The sequence below is a fragment of the Oryza glaberrima genome, chromosome 2, assembly GCF_000147395.1.
Source record: "Oryza glaberrima chromosome 2, OglaRS2, whole genome shotgun sequence".
Lineage (NCBI taxonomy): Eukaryota > Viridiplantae > Streptophyta > Magnoliopsida > Poales > Poaceae > Oryza > Oryza glaberrima.
In genome coordinates, this window is record NC_068327.1 from 12206666 (window position 1) to 12223353 (window position 16688).

At 43.4% G+C, this 16688-nt stretch overlaps 1 protein-coding gene across 1 annotated transcript; it reads right to left on the reverse strand.

Annotated features, from left to right (window-relative positions):
• Positions 1-4794: 4794 nt before the first annotated feature.
• On the reverse strand, positions 4795-7711 carry LOC127762510 (uncharacterized). Its single transcript, XM_052287023.1, has 3 exons — positions 7444-7711; positions 5700-5914; positions 4795-5373 (listed from the first exon to the last, which is right to left on the reverse strand). The coding sequence occupies exons 1-3, from the start codon at positions 7709-7711 to the stop codon at positions 4795-4797; spliced, it is 1062 nt and encodes a 353-aa protein (XP_052142983.1).
• Positions 7712-16688: the final 8977 nt, after the last annotated feature.

The following is a 16688-nucleotide window of genomic DNA, read 5'->3' on the forward strand; positions in this document are numbered from 1 at the left end:
AGATTGACCGGATAAGATCAAGGAGCCGATCGGCCAATAGGCCGATGTGATATGATGAGGTCAACCGATGACAATAGGGTTTTCATCAGTCGGCTATAGATTCAATGTAAATTCGAATAATTAGATGAACAATGAGATTTATGCTATTATCGGCTAGAACTAAACTATGCATAATTATCAATAAATTGTTCTCTATCAAAGAAAATCTTGATAGATTGGAACGAACCGAGATAATACAAGATTGAAGTGAATAAAGAGAGATTTAACTAGTGATTATGCAAGTTTTGATGGTAAGCCGATGTAACTCAAAAATTGCAATGAGATAATATAATGTGAACCAATCGGCCAAAACCGATATAGTATGATAGATGTAGATCCAATGCTTAAAGCATAAAATTATAAAATTTTATTGGTATCCCTTTTAGTTAAAATTAGAAAATTTCAGCGGTGGTAACATAGAGCAAATCACCTAACGCCTGTGTTGTCAATGATTTAATTTCAGAGCCTAAGATTGTACTGTCAATCTCTAATTTATATAGCTTCATAAGATTTGTTTGGTGTATTTATTTTAGGAAAAAGTACGAATTACCCCCTCGAACTATCGCGGTTGTCCGAATTACCGCCCTGAACCACAAAACCTGACATTCTTCACCCCCTAACTATGCAAACTAGACGAAATACCCCCCTCGACCCAATCCGCGGTGGTTTTGGTCTACGTGGCGTACGCGTGGCAGTCCAGTCAACATTTTATTTATTAAAAAAATGTGGGACCCACCTGTCATACTCCTATTCCACTATTACAATCCCTTCTCTCTCTCACTCTTCCTCTCTCTCTTCTCGCAATCTCTGTCTCACTCAGCGCACGGCGGCAAGCGGGGGACAGGGAGCGGCGGTGGCGGTGGCGGGGGATGAGGCGGCGAGCGGAGGCGGGGTGCGGCGGAGGAGGCGAGGCGAGCGGCGGCGGGGTGTGGCGGAGGATGCTGAACCTGTGCCGCATCCTCGCCGCGCACGACGGCGTCACCGCCACAGTCGTCGTCACCGAGGAGTGGCTCGGCCTGCTCGGCGGCACGGCCGTGGCGTCAGCGGCAGCGGCGGGCAGCGTCCGCCTCGAGACCATCCCCAACGTCGTCGTGCCCTTCGAGCACGGCCGCGCCGGCGACATGCTCGGGTTCGTGCGGGTCGTGTACACCAGGATGGAGGCGCCGTTCGAGCGCCTCCTCGACCGTCTCGCTCTCGGTGCGCCGCCGCCGCCGTCCGCCGCCATCGTGGCCAACACGTTCGTGCTGCCGTGGGTGGTCGGTGTCGGCAACCAGAGGGCCCTGTCGGTGTGCGTCCTCTCGCCGTTCAGCACCACCATGTTCTCCGTGCACTGTCACTTCGACCTCCTGCCCACGGCCGCCGACATGGCCTCCCTGCGCTCGCTGCTTCCGCCACCGCCTCGTCTCGCTGCCCCCGCCTGTCCATGGACGCTGCCCGCCGCCGCCGTCGACACCACGGCAGCGCCGCCCAGCAGACAGAGCCACTCCTCGGTGACGACGACGGTGGCGGTGACGCCGTCGCGTGCGGCGAGGATGCGGCACAGATTCAGCATCCTCTGCCACACCCCACCGCCGCTCGCCGCCTCCTCCGCCGCCGCCGCCTCGCCTCGCCTTGCCTCCTTCGCCGCACCCCACCGCCGCATTCCCTCCCCCCCCCCCGGCCGCCGCCCGGCACTCCCTATTCCCCCGCCTGTCGCCGTGCACCGAGTGAGACAGAGAGTGAGAGAAGAGAGAGGAATAGTGGAATAGGAGAATGACAGGTGGGTCCCACATTTTTTATTAAATCAAATGCTGACTGGACTGCCACGCGTAAGCCACGTAGACCAAAACCACCGCGGATTGGGTCGAGGGGGGTAATTCGTCTGGTTTGCATAGTTGCGGGTGAATAATGTCTGGTTTTGTGGTTCAGGGGGTAATTCGGACGACCGCGATAGTTGGAGGGGGTAATTCGTACTTTTTCCTTTTTTTTATCAAGACTTGCCTCTTCTGACCTCCTTCTAGAGAATTTTGAAGCTTGAGAATTTAGGATGCCCTCCTTCTAGAGAAGTTTGATAATTTAAGGCATTTAGAGCGGGTACAATCAGGCTTTAAAGAACTGCGCGGTTATCACGCGCAGTAACCTTTTTAGTTTTTAAACCATGATATACCTCCTGATAATCGTGTGGTTTCGCAGTAACTGTGTGGTTACCGCGGTAACCGCCAAACCATAGGGTGGCGGTAACCCCTCTTAGGGTGTGTTCGGACCCAAGGGTTCCCAACCCTCTCCATCGTATTCCGCGTGCACCTTTTCAAACTGCTAAACGGTGTGTTTTTTTAAAAAAGTTTCCATACGAAAGTTGCTTAAAAAAATCACATTGATCCATTTTTGAAAAAAAAATTAGCTAATACTTAATTAATCACGCGCTAATGAACTGCTCCATTTTCCATGCTGGGGTGATAGGTTCCCATCCATATGCAGCGAACACACCCTTAAAACGGTTTGGTGAACCTTGGGTACAACCCACCATTTACTATAATAGAGACAGTAAAGCACGTCTCCAATGATATAGGGGTGATATTTGTAGCGTCTCAACAGGGTGCCTCATTTCCAATTGAGACACTCAAAGCGTCTCTGTGGTTTTGAGATGGTCTCAACGAAACGAAGACGTCCCTATGATGCTTTAGAAGGTGTCTCTGTAACCATATGGAGACGATCTAGAACATCTCTATTGCATAAATAAAATGTCTCCCCATGGTAGTTTTGTTGTAGCGCCCCTCGTCGGTGATGACTTGCTAGCTTGTGAAGATGCATCATGCATGCTCATGTATGCATGGTTGCAAAGATGGATGGTTCTTACCGGCCACTAGACACTAGCTAAGCTTGTTCTTTTTTAGCTCGATTATTAGGGGGCGTGGGCAATTTGGTCTTTGTACAACCAGTTTAACAGTCCATTCACACCACATTGACGGGAGGCATATATGGAAGCAAAATTACAACACAGTGGCATATATGAGAGTAGCTAGTTTTAGATGGCATATAAAGAAATCTGAGAACTTTGAGTGGCATATATGGAATTTTCTCTATAATTAAACATTTTTATTCTACGTGGAATGGATTAGGGTCATTTATTGTAGGTGTTATGTCTTGAGCTATTACTTCCTCCGGGTTGATAATACTTGTCGTTTTGGATAAGGATACGGTCTCTAAAAATTAACTTTAACAACTATTTTTTATTATAATTATAATATATATAGAAATATCAACAAATATATGATTTTATTGAAGTACTTTTTAAGACTAATTTACACATATGGTTTTTATTAAAAATAAATATTTTAAAAATTATTTATAGTCAAAGATTTTAAAGTTTGACTTTATACTTGTCCAAAACGACTAATATTATCAGCCCGGAGGGAGTACATACATATACATATATATGTATACATATATATAAAATTAAAGCCGACAAAAATTTGTTGTTGAAGGTTGTTGACACGTGGAATAGTATAAGAAAGCTGCTGAAGTGCAGGCAGCCAGCATAACATGTCAATTATCAACCCATCCATGTAGATTGTAGGCTCCTGAAATTTAGGTTGCATTTGCAATCATATATCGTTATGACCATCGTCATTAATCCGTAGGTTCTTTATTGTTCTAACATTCGTAATATTCGTGTCGGTGCAATGTTTATCAATCCATAGGCTTTCGAGCCTTTGCACACACAAAAGTTGTAAAAATCTTAACTCCTGGTCTTTCTAGAAAAGGATGAAATGCTTAGTGCTATTTTATTAGAATATTTGGTAGATTTCTAAGATATTGCATTATATTCTTATACCAATCTTTGTAATAATGTACTGATTATTTTTTGTGTAAATTGATGAGAGGATCTCCCTATCAATTTTTACATGAGTCTAACTCTTTGTAATAGTGATGTTAGTTAATTGTTGGTTGGAATAATGTTACATATATTATAGCAGTTCTAAAGTATATTTGCAATTTGTTATGTCATTATGAAAAAATTCGCAGCTCCTCGCAAAACATAAATTTGGAACACTTCAAATTTTCAAAATTATAAACACATGTTTTATCATTAGTTGACATTTCAATTACAATTATAAACACAAAGAAATCCTGAATAGCATGAATTGGAAGTTCAGAGAAAATTAAGGATTTTCTCAACAGTACGATCTACTATGTTGAATTGGAATTAAAATGTACAATTCATAGAAATTCAAAAAAATTACCATAAAATTTTATGAAATTCATATTAATTAATAGCACAAGTTTCATACTAATTCATAACTTTATACACGGGCTATAAAGCAAATGTGCCAATTGGTGCGCTGCTTTTCTAGTAACCTCATAAAAATTACCTAAGAGAAGTTCAGCACTAATCATTACTTATGTACAAACAAGAAAACACTAGTATCACAGGTATTTCACTCCAAAGTTCTTTGTTGACCAAAATACAAAATTTGTTCCAAAAAGAGAAAAAGGATTTTAGCTTCAAACATTTCCACCATGTTCCTTCAAATTTACCAAATCCAAATATCTAATTTAAATCATAACTTCCATTCAAATAAATACCAAAATACTTGTCCAAAGATAAAAATATCTAGCTTAAAAGGTATTTACACCACCAGGTTTAGCATAAGCTTGGGTTCGGTAAAACAAGAGCCCAATAGAGTATATTCTAATTCATCTCAAAGTTGACCGAACAACTTTCACCCACATCTTGTAAAAAGATGCCCTGTAGAGCATTTAATTAACTATATTCTAATCCGTCAAAACTGACCAAACAACTTTCACCTGCATCTTGTAAAGATCGCACCTGATCACCTCCTCATCTGCCCCTCTAGTAAATGGAGTGAACCTCAAAGTGCGACTGGATACGTTATCATTCTGATGAATATTATGGGCATGAATATTCAGTATCAACATCTCATTTACTGATACTGCTACAACACGTCGTAGCAGTTGCATAACTCTGTCATCACCAACTGCAGTTGCACCACCAATATTTCTATCATAAAGTACAACATCATTCGGAACATCTGTTGTGCAAGCAGTAATTTTTCCATGAAAAACTTTAGGTCCTGACAGAATCATGATCTCAACAGTGCCCTCCAGGGCTTTCTTAACACAAGCAGATACAAGTTCCACCTCGCTAAGCCTACTCTCCAAGGTTTCACTCACAATCTTAGTCTTACGAGTGTGAAACTTCATCTCAAGCAACCCTTTACTAAATTCCTTGTCATTGCACTCTTCATTTTCCTTAATCTTCAAATTTATCTCAAAAAAGATATCATGGAAAACAATTCCTCTAGTTGGTCCCGTGAGAATTATATTTTCATTCTGCAAGAAAAATTGCATAAGACTCCTACTAATGCTTTATATAAAAATAAATGATAAAATTATCCATAGAATATAATATTTTTATTATTTAAATGACATGACTAATGAAAGTATAATATAATAATATTACTTGATATTCAAATCCACGAAAAAGAAATAAGTATTGGTATTTCATATGAAACTAGGGGTGCAGTGGATGCATATAGACAGCATAAATGTATCTAGCTTCAGTATGCCTTAATTGTACAGAACTGTAAAGAAATTAGTTCAACGTATCATGTGAAATAGGGGAAATTGGAAGTGTTAAGAGATATTCTTTGAAATACCTCTGACTGGATAACTTGGCAATTGTTCCTATTTCGCCGGAAGATGAAGATGCATTTAAAATCTAATCCATCTCTGACTATCACAGTCCCATATAGATTGATAGGGTAACCAACATCTGACGATTTTACCTTCAGCGAAAGTACATTTAGCGAGCCAGTCAACACGTGGTCTTCTCTGATAATTGAATCTGTAAAGCGCATTGGACCATATTGCGCTGAGAAAAATGAAAATGTAGTTAGTTTGCAACGGAGAAGAATTTAACTGAAGTATACACTAGATAATGTCTCTGGAGTACAAAAGTCTCTAGAGGACATAGGTCTACTGCATAGGGTAAATAGAGTTTATCCTTTGTTTTGAGCTGTTGTTAAAATTATTTTAGCTGTTTCAGAAATCAAATTATTGTAGTTGGGAGAGTATTTCAGCCATTTTTAATCTTATGCCATCAACCATGGTTGAGAAAGTTCCTACCATATACCTGTCCATTTGCTCAAATAGATCTATGAGTTCAATGTTCAATAGCATACTGCATGCAAGTTAAATTCTGGTATTTTACCACCAAGGGGTATGTTTGGATATTGGTAAGGAAAATTGCCAATCCCTGCTTATCTTAGCAAAGCCAGTATGAGCTGTCTAATTCATCATATAACACAGCTTATCTGTGTTTGACTTTGAACTGACCCCCAATCGAGAAAATTGATCATTTGCATCTCATCTCATCCACCTGAGGCAACCTACAACGTCTCCGCCTGGTATTCCGCTTCATCCCTGACATAGCGTTCCTAGACGTAGCATGTGTGGGTAGACAACAGCACAATGATTTCCCTCCTCACCCTCCACCCTGGATTAAGCACTCAACATTTCATGCCTATGCACCTGCATCTAGAGCTCATGGCCAGCATCTAAGCCCTCCAGTGCAAGGTCTCCAGGAAGAAATACAACTCACTGCTAATTCACAATCACTGCAGAAACAAGGCCCCTAGCAATGAGCACGTGGATTGGCTCATGGCAGCTGGTGGTCCTAACATTGACTATCAAGGGCAAGATGGTGAAATTGTGCCATCGAAGCAAATTCCTTCTTCTTAGTCACCATCGCACTTTTAGCTTACTGTCACCATTGCCGCAAGGGAGGTGAGGAAGGAATTGGGAGAGACGACCATTTCAGACCAGAAGTGGCAAATAGTCTGCCTTGTGGGGAGAGTGGCAAGTGATCAATTGCAACATAAGGAGGGGGGAATGATCAAGAACCACTGTGAAGAAAGGAATAATCAATTTTCCCCAGTTAGTGAGGATCCCACCTAGTGAATCTTAAGGAAACAGTTTTCTCCACTAACAACAGCTCCCAAGCAGATACATGGTAGGGTTCGAATGGTAAGAATATATTTGTCTAATCTATTTTTGATATAATGTGAACAAAATGTTTATTATTTAATTAACTATTTTTTTTCTGTGCTTATTGCGTTGTTTCATGTCCATATGTACTTCACATTATTGATCTGCCATTTGCTGAGTGTGTTCAATTGGATTTCTCGATTTCATGGTTCAGAGCTGTCAACAATTTGATCCTGCGTAGTAAGCATTGCTTTATGGGAATATGGCTAGAGATCAGTAGACCACATACTACCTTTATTATTACAATTCGAATAATTATAGGAACATCATCCCCGTAATCTTGCAGTGTGTTATTAGAAATTTGCAGTGTGATGATAATAACATAGTTGAGGTCTTATTGTGTAGGGTACATACTCTCCTCGTCAAGGTCGAAGGTGGTGAGGTCGCAGAAGCAGGCGCGGGTGTAGTAGCTGATTCCCGTTTTGGGGTCGTGCTCCCAATACTTTTCCGCCAAAGCACCACTCCTCGCTGACCTCTCCCTCATGTCCGGCGTGTCCAGAAACGACGGCTCCCGAGGCCACCGGGGCTTCAGGCTCTCCTCCCGCCGCCTCTGCTTCGCCTCTGCCGCTTCCTCCTCGTCGTTGTCCTCCACGAACAATGGAAGATCAAAGATGTCTTCCATGGTGGTTCAGTCCCAAACCTAGTCCATAAAATTGAAACAGATCGGACTGAATCAGGTTGGAAGAAAGGAAGGAATTGGCAAATAGCAAGAGCCTCCTACCTCCTCTCCTCCTCTGCCGCCGCCGCAGCCCTCAACACCGTGGAGATCGATCGAGAGAGGAAAGGAGAGGAGGGGAGAGGGAGGTCAGCTTGGGCTTTTATTTATTTAATTAATACCTCTATACTATGCTTCTTGCCTTCTTCTATAGGAATAAGATCATCCGAGGTCCCTTAACTTTACACCGAATCCGATTTTCGTCCTTAAACCCCAAAACCAGATACAATACGTCCCTAAACTGTCAAAACCGGTACAAATTAGGTCCCTCAGCGGTTTGGAAGGCGGTTTTGACTAACGTGGCGCTTACGTGGCTGGTTTGACTAGATCTTCGTCCCACGTGGCATTGACGTGGCGCTTACGTGACAATTCTACTCTCGAAAAATAATAAAAACCGTGAGCCACATATCAGTTACAAACAAAAATTAATTTTAAAAAGATAGGGCCCACGTGGACCCCATATGTCAGGCTCACTCCTCTCTTCTCCCTTCTTCCATCTCCCCTCTCTCTCTCCTTTCCCGGGGAGCGGACGGGTAGGTAGGGGGCGGAGCGCACGGGTGGCTCCTTCGACGGCCGCTGTGTCACAGGCGACTGCGCCAGTGTGCTGTCCTGCTCCGCCTCCGGCGAGCCGCCCACCACGCTGCCCGAGTACACGGCTACACGCTCGGCTCCTGACCCGGCGCCGGCGACGACTTCCTCCACCTGTCGCTCATCGACTGGTTCAACGTGCCGGTGAGCTTCCAGACGACCAACGGCGGCGGCGCCGGGAGCAGCAAGGGGCGCAGAGAAAATATAAAGGCATTCGTTGCCGAAGCCTGTGTGTGCGTGATTACTTTGTGTTTATCCACCGAGCCCTCGCGTGAGTTTGCTGCTTGTGTGAGTGTGAGTTTGTTCTGATCCTTGGCCAAAGCCAACATGGACTTCTGCCCGCCGACGAGCGGCGTGACGGCCGGCGACGACGACGGTGTGCGTGGCCACGGCCTCCCGCGGCTGAGCTGCCGGATTTGTGCATCCGCGGCGGCGATGGTCATGGTCCTCCTCCCGCCGCCGGCCACGGCCTCCCGCGGTGGAGACCGCCGTGAGCTGCCGAATTTTCGTGGCTTCGGCATCGGTCTTCCTCCCACCGCCGGCCATGGTGAAGACCGCTATTGAGCTGCCGGATTGTGCAGCCGCGGCGACTGTCCTCCTCCCACCGCCGTTCACTGCCTCAAGAGGAGTATCCTGGTGGAGGTGTACGCCGCGGCGCACGCCGAGCCGCCGCCGCCGGAGCTCGGACAGCCCACCTCCCTCGCCTGCTCCGCCGCCCACCTGCCCGTTCGCTCCCGGGAAGGAGAGAGAGAGGGGAGAGGGAAGAGGGAAGAAGAGAGGAATGAGAGGGTAGGAGTGAGGCTGACATGTGGGGCCCACGTGGGCCCCATCATTTTTAAATTATTTTTTTTGTGAACCTGACATGTGGGCCCATGGTTTTTATTATTTTTTCGAGGTAGAATTGCCACGTAAGCGCCACGTCAATGCCACGTGGAACGAAGACCTAGTCAAGCCAGCCACGTAAGCGCCACGTCAGCCAAAACCACCTACCAAACCGCCGAGGGACCTCGTTTGTACCGGTTTTGATAGTTTAGGGACCGGTTATATCTGGTTTTAGGGTTCAAGGACGAAAATCGGATTCGGTGTAAAGTTAAGGGACCTCGGATGAACTTATTCCTCTTCTATATAGGGAAGGAGGGGGAGGCTGGATGTATGGGCCGTAGATGGGCTGAGCCCTTCACGAAGTAGACCCAATTCGTTGTGTTCTACCGGAGAAGGAATAAGTTCACTATAGCTCCCCCAACTAGAAAATGATTGGCGTGCCCGTGGATATTATAATTTATTTATTCAGAATGTATAAATATTATATGTTATTAGATAAAATGCACGTGCGTTGTAACGGGTAATGATGCGTTGTAGTAGTACAATAGCGATTGGGAGATGATAAATAAATTGAAAAATTGGATTTGGATCGTTATATATATATTATAATTAAAAAAATAATGAAAATTATTCCTCGTTTTCGATCAAAAGCCTAATATTTCTTTCGCCCAGTTCAGTCCGCTACACCTCTCCGCTCGGCTTGTCTCTATTCGATCTAGCCCACAAGTGAAGCCGTAGGCCTAACTCGCACATATTGATGTCTTCAACCTCTAAAAGGCAGTCCCATGCACGTATGATGCCGGAGCCGATTCTCCTATCAAATTCAGCCTAATCTTTCTCAATCTCCCAAAAATTGGTTGAGTGCTTTTGATTCACTCGATCTCCTCTTTTCGAGAATAAAAAGAAAACGGCGGAAAAACTATGTGCGTGAATCCGTTATGGAAGAAAACGACGGACCACAAAATACCGGAAGCCTTGCGTATTTTTTTATAGGTATATAGATAGATAGATATAGATATAGATACTTTTTAAGTATCTATGAGTTGGAATAAAAATGAATCAACTGACGGTAATCTTTGAGAAATCTAGGAATGTTTATTTCCTTGATAAACATATTACACGAAGATTAACATAATTTGGACAATGATATCAATGCTTATCTATAAGCATTGAAGCAATAGAAATTTAATTGTACAGATCAAGCATATATCAGGCTAGTTATTGGAGCTGCATCTTACACAGCTCATCTATTCTTTCAGATCAATAACACAACTAAAGTTAAAGATAAACAATTGATAAAAAAAAACAAAAGCAATATAAATTATGCGTGCAGTCGGCACGCCATCCATATAGCTTGTATAAACCATATTTGTATAGTAAATACATGTAATATGTATTATTTATTTGAAAAAAGTTATATTTTGAATAGATCTTTAAGTGGTTTTAAAATTTTATCTATCAAGCCTGATAAAAACATTATGTTTGCAAATGTCTAAAATACATATAAAAGAAGGGAAACAAATTATTATTTCAAATTTATTTTGGTTGATTGTTGATTTGATTATTAATAAGACTAGTTGGGTACCCATGCGTTGCAATGGGAACAATATACTCCCTCCGTTTCAGGTTATAAGACTTTCTAGCATTGCCTACATTCATATAGAAAGTCTTATAATATGAAACGGAGGAAGTAACTTTTAAGAAATTTTGCGAATAACAACTGACAAACACTCAAATTCTATAATTTGGCAGAATTTGCCGCTAGTTGCGTAGGTCTTTGGGAGGCATGCAATCTCAATGCAACAAGTATACCTGTTGTAAATTAAAAATAAAATTTCTAGGTGTAAAAAAATTATCACCCTTTTGTATCCTGAGGTTTATTCACATGAAAGTCACCAGAGTTCAATAAGCCATGAAGATAACTTCTTTCTAACCTGGCTATCTCACTATGTCACTATGGTCCTAAACTGATCAGTCCTGAAGTGTAGCCTAATATTAGCCTTTGGATTATCTCATGCTTTGATCTTAACCATTCATGTGTCATGTGCATTTACAACTCACTTAGAGCAAGTTTAATAGTATAGCCAACTACTAGCTCCAATTCATTTATAACCAATCTAATAGCTCATTCATACAATAGTTACATACTATACTATTAATACCTGATCCCACCTGTCATACACACGCTGCGTCTTAAAGTCCGTGCTACAGCTGGCTACAAATCTATAGCCCGCTGTTTTTCTCTCTCCTCATTTATCTCCTTAAAATATGTTTGCAGCTGGCTTATAGCCTGCTATTGTACCTGCTCTTAGGCTGAGTTCGTTTGGAGGAGTTTACAACTCTCCCCTCTCGTTTTCCACGCACACGCTTTTCAATCTACTAAACGGTGCATTTTTTGCAAAAAGTTTCTATACGAAAGTTGCTTTAAAAATCATAATAATCAATTTTTGAAAAAAAAGCTAATACTTAATTAATCACGTGCTAATGGACCGCTCTATTTTCCGGGCGCTAAAAATATATTCCCAACCCAGAACATCGAACACAACCTTAGTGTAGTTATTCAATATCCACTAAAACCACTTAGTGTAGTTATTCAATATCCATTAAAACCATACATGTGATCTAGCTAGATAAATTATACATTAAATCCTTGTCATGTTTGGTACATAACAACTTATGTGTCACGTACAATCGCAATTTTATATCACCTACTATCAAAGCTTAGAACTTGTACTTTTAGATATTATAAATTGTTTTCTTCAACTTTTTTAAGTATTTCTATTTTTTTCCCGCTGGTAATCACTCTAGACTAGACTCACCTTTTCACTTAACTCCGAGAAGGACTGTGTAGTGTTGCAGCGATTTATTTTTACCAACAAGTGTAAAAAAAGGAATCTTTGTCTGGAACACACATTCGAATCGTCGTCATGAGTCATAGTTTTTTGAGGTTGTCATGATTACCGTCAAACACTTATCGGAGCTATAGAAAAGAAGCTTGTTTAATCAAAACCAGTAAAGGAGGAAAAGCTTTAAAAATAAAATGAGAGGTCTAACTTATGAGGTTTGTTCCGATCCAGAAAAAAAAAAATATCTCGAGGTACCTACCAAATTTTGTCAATCGTTGGATCTAGCTGGGTAATAAGTGGGTGAGGGTTAATCCTGGAATTGAAGTTGCTTGGACGGATGCACCGTGTTGTCAAATAGGAATTTAGGCCTAAAGCCTGATAAGCGAATTCGTCGATCCTCGTAGGATTATTCTGAGAGCGTTCGCACGAACGAACGACGGTAGTGAAGAAAGGATTTTAGGGTCAACGCGTGGCATACAAATCCAATCGTCATGTTAGGAAAAGAATCGGAGATATTCGAATCGATGCACGATAAATATATACATTGATCGGTTGTAGATAGTCGGGGGAGGGATAAGAATTTGAGAGGGCGATACCATTGCGATAGGCGGAAAGATATTTGAGTCTGTAATTTAATTAGCACCGAAATGCTTTAAATGAAACAGACGGAGATGGAAAGGATAAGGAAAGAAAAGCAGGACGCAGGAAAGAACGTCGGGCAGAGGGCGTCCTTTTAGGAGATACAATTAAATCAAGATCTTTGGCACAAATCCTAACACACACAAATAAACAATAAATCCTAACATACAAGCTAGGCTATACCTGGGGAAACTAGACCCTGTCTGAGGAAGTCTTATATTTGAAAATAGCCTATTTGGAATTATATTTCGCATAGAGGGTTTCAGTAAATACTTTACTAATAGATATTATTTTGCAGATAATTTTCCGAAGGCAAATTCCTTTTCAACGGTTCATATAAAATAGCCATAGCTATGTTTCTGTATTAAAATAGTATTTGTTTCAATATGCTATCCCATAGAGGGATTTATCCAAAATAGTGACATATATTTATATGTAGCTTTATTTATAAAATCATTATGCCGAAAGGGTTCTAATATATAGAGAAGGGGTTTTATAAAATAGTTGGCATTTGCAAATACTAGGACATTTCGTAATCATGGTTCTTTGAATACACAATATTCGAAATCAAATACGACATATTCTCAGACGTTCGTCTTTTAACCCATGCATAACTGAAAAACGACAGATCGAACTAAATAAATTCCAGCGTGCAAAAAGGTTTAAAATGATTTTTGATTTTTCTAAATTTTTAATTTCGTATTTTAGAATCGAAATTTTCAGGGTGTTATACGAACCCCCAATATCAGCCGTCCAGGCTGAGGTTTGGCATGGATGCTCCAGATTCTCTCATAATGGTGGTTGAGGGACACTTCAGACATTTTGCGTTATTCAACCGTCATTACCTGCCTATATAAGGATATCGCTTTCTCATTTCACTCTCACACTCCAAGCTTGAGCTGAATTATAAGAGGCTCTACTGTACTTTATTGTATATGAGAATTATGGAGAGATTAGAATAGAAGAAGTCAGAGGAATTTCGGAGTTGTCGGTAATCCTCTCTTTATTTTACTCTGTTAATTACTCTATTTTAAGAAATATCATTCTGAACAATTAAGATTTATTCAGTGGGAATTATCTCTTGGTTAGTTCCTAATTAGCGTGCATGATTATTGATCACTATAATTCAGTAAAAATATAGTGGTTGTTCTAGTGTTTAGCTACCTCTAAACTAGTTATTAATTGCATAGACGTGGTGTCTGGATAGTTATTATCCAGTGATTGCTTCGTATCCCACAGTAGGTTTGAGGTGCGTGTAGAGGTAGTGGCAGCCCTCACACTGAATTCATCCCTATTCGGGTACGCAATAGAGCGACATCTAGGAGCAGCGGGCTGGCCAGTGCCTAAAGCATCGTGTTAGGATTAAACAAAGCTTTTTGTAGACACTGTTTCTCACTATTAAATCCTCTTTATCCTTTGCCTATTCTTTGCTTCGTGTCCTTGAATGAACCTGACGGGGAGATGAGCACGCATGTTCCCTGTGGAAATCGATACTGTCGATGGCTGATACCCGTAGACCGGATATAGAGGGTATTGGGGTACGCTGGTACAAGGATCTACATAGTACGACATCGAGCAATCAAAAGACAAGAATTATACTGGTTCAGGCCCCTTAATAGGTAATAGCCCTAATCCAGTTGATATGAGATTATATGGTGGAAAACACAGGTTACAAAGGAAAGATGGAACTTGTCGGATCCGACGAGATTGTAGTCGAGTTGATTCGACTAGCTCTCGACGACTTGGCTCCTCGCAGGCTCCGGCTTCGTAGGCTTCGTAGGTTGTGTTGGCTCTGAGATTCGATGATCCATGCCCTCCCCGGGGGGTCCCTTTTATATCGCGGGTTTGAGTCTCTCCGAGTAGGACTCGAACATACCAGACCCAATACGATATGTAGGTAACCCAGTTCTGTCCGAGAAGGACTCTTCCCATTTATTGATTTCGTGAAAAGTTTCCTTAGATCATAAAGGAAATATCCGCGTACGCGTGGGTATGCCATGTCGATACGTAACGTATATCGAAGGGTAGAGGGTATGTCTGACCCGCAACCCTGACAGTAGCCCCCGACTTCTGCTCAAAGATGAACTCGTGCGGCCATTCACGACTTTGGGTGTCGAGAACGTTATCATTCTAGGTGCGAGGACTGTGAAGATGAAGTGTAGTCGAGCACACCGTTTGAAGCCCAACGGTCGTGAGTGAATTTTGAACTGAAGTCCAAAAACTGCCACGCGTAACGGACCTACAAATTTCCGGCGGGGATTTCTCTCAGTTCCTTGGAATTCGCACCGTCGGTGGTGTGTCTATTTAAAGGGGTTTCGGGTGCGCATTTTGAAGTCCGCCAACCCCGTCAAACGCACACTGCCTGTTAGCGCTTCCTCGCCTTCTCTGCTGCCGTAAAGAACCCTAGCTTCGCCAGCTTTAGGTCCGTTTCCGGCGATCTTCCAGCAGCGATGGATCTCGGCAAGTCGGCTTCCACCAGCGCAACCCTGAAGAAGCTCCAGGAGGACGGCGCCCTTCTTGGCCGTGAAAACGCGGAGAGAGAAACAGGAGGTACTAATCCTCAGCCCATCTTAGGTCGCATGGTTGCGATCGAAGATTATGTTCTCTGCGGGTTTCTCCCTCCACCTTCCGAATTCCTTCTGCTGGTTTTGAATTTCTATGGGCTTTCTCTTCTGCACTTGAACCCCAATTCCATCGCTTTCCTTAGTGTCTTTGTGCATCTTTGCAAGGCCTACATTGGGGTAGAGCCCTTTCTTGATCTGTTCCGCTTCTATTACGAGTTGCGCTGGATGGAACCCAATAGGGTGTCTGGTTGCGTCAGGTTCCGACTTCGTGATGGCATGAAGTCACGGTATGTCTCCTTCCAGTGTCCCTCTTCTCGCAGCAAATGGCGGAACAAGTGGTTTTACCTCGAAATCAAGGACTCAAATCCTGTCGTCGTTGTTCCCGAGGAACAACCGGACAAGATTCCGGTCTGGACCGCTAAGCCCCCCTTGACCCCCTCTCTTCAATTGTTTATCGACATCATCGATGATCTCCGAGAACGGGGCTTATCGGGGTATGAAGTCGTTGCAGACTTCGTCGGTAGGCGAATCCAGCCGCTCCAGGCTCGGGCCCATCCGGCATATAACTATTCCGGGCCAGACGACGCGACCCGGGTTTCTCCTCGGGGTATCTTTCTCGCATTCATTTTGACGTGCTTGTACTCGCGTTCCTCTCGACTTTTCAAAAATTGGTTCCTTCTTGACAGGTCTGAGCAGCGAAGCCGTGGAGCGGCGTATTGGTCAAGTGATGATCAGCGGTCCGACCACTGCGAGCGACATCCCCGCGCCCCTTTGTGAAAAAAGGGAGCGGCGGAGCGTGACGAAGCGATCAATGTGAGTTCATTCGATAAGCGTCCCGCCTTCTCTGCTCGAAATCAGCTTATGACATGATTTAGCGTAGGCCCTTCCTTTGACTGATGTCGTCGGACCGCTCGCGGATCATCAGGTGGCGACATCTCTAAAGGAGAAGGTCGTCAAGGAGGCGTCTGACGCTGCCACCAGCAGTGGTGGCAAAGCTCCGACCAAGGCGAGGAAATTCTCGTCTGTGCTTGGACATCGCCGCAAGGCAGCGACTCCCTCGGTAATTTCACCTTGTCGCTAGGTTATGTAGCAAGGGAGGTTTATTCTCACTCCACATTGGTTGTCTTGCAGGCTTCAGACGCGTCCCCTCCACCTCCACGACGACAGCGTATTGTGACGATCAGCGAGAAGTAAGTAAATAGATTTTTGGATTCTCGCGTCTTCTACTCAAATGGTGGTTTGATTCGTGGTCGTTCGTAGGGAGGCGCGGGCGAAGGCTGCTCGGGCCAAGTCCGGGGGAACGTCCAACGTATCTCCTGCCACGGCATCAACGGATGTCGTTCCCGTGGTCGGGAGCCGGGAGGCGACGCCGAGCGGCCCCGTCAGCGATCCCGCTGGGGGTCGTAGTCTGCCAGAGGCCGTCCT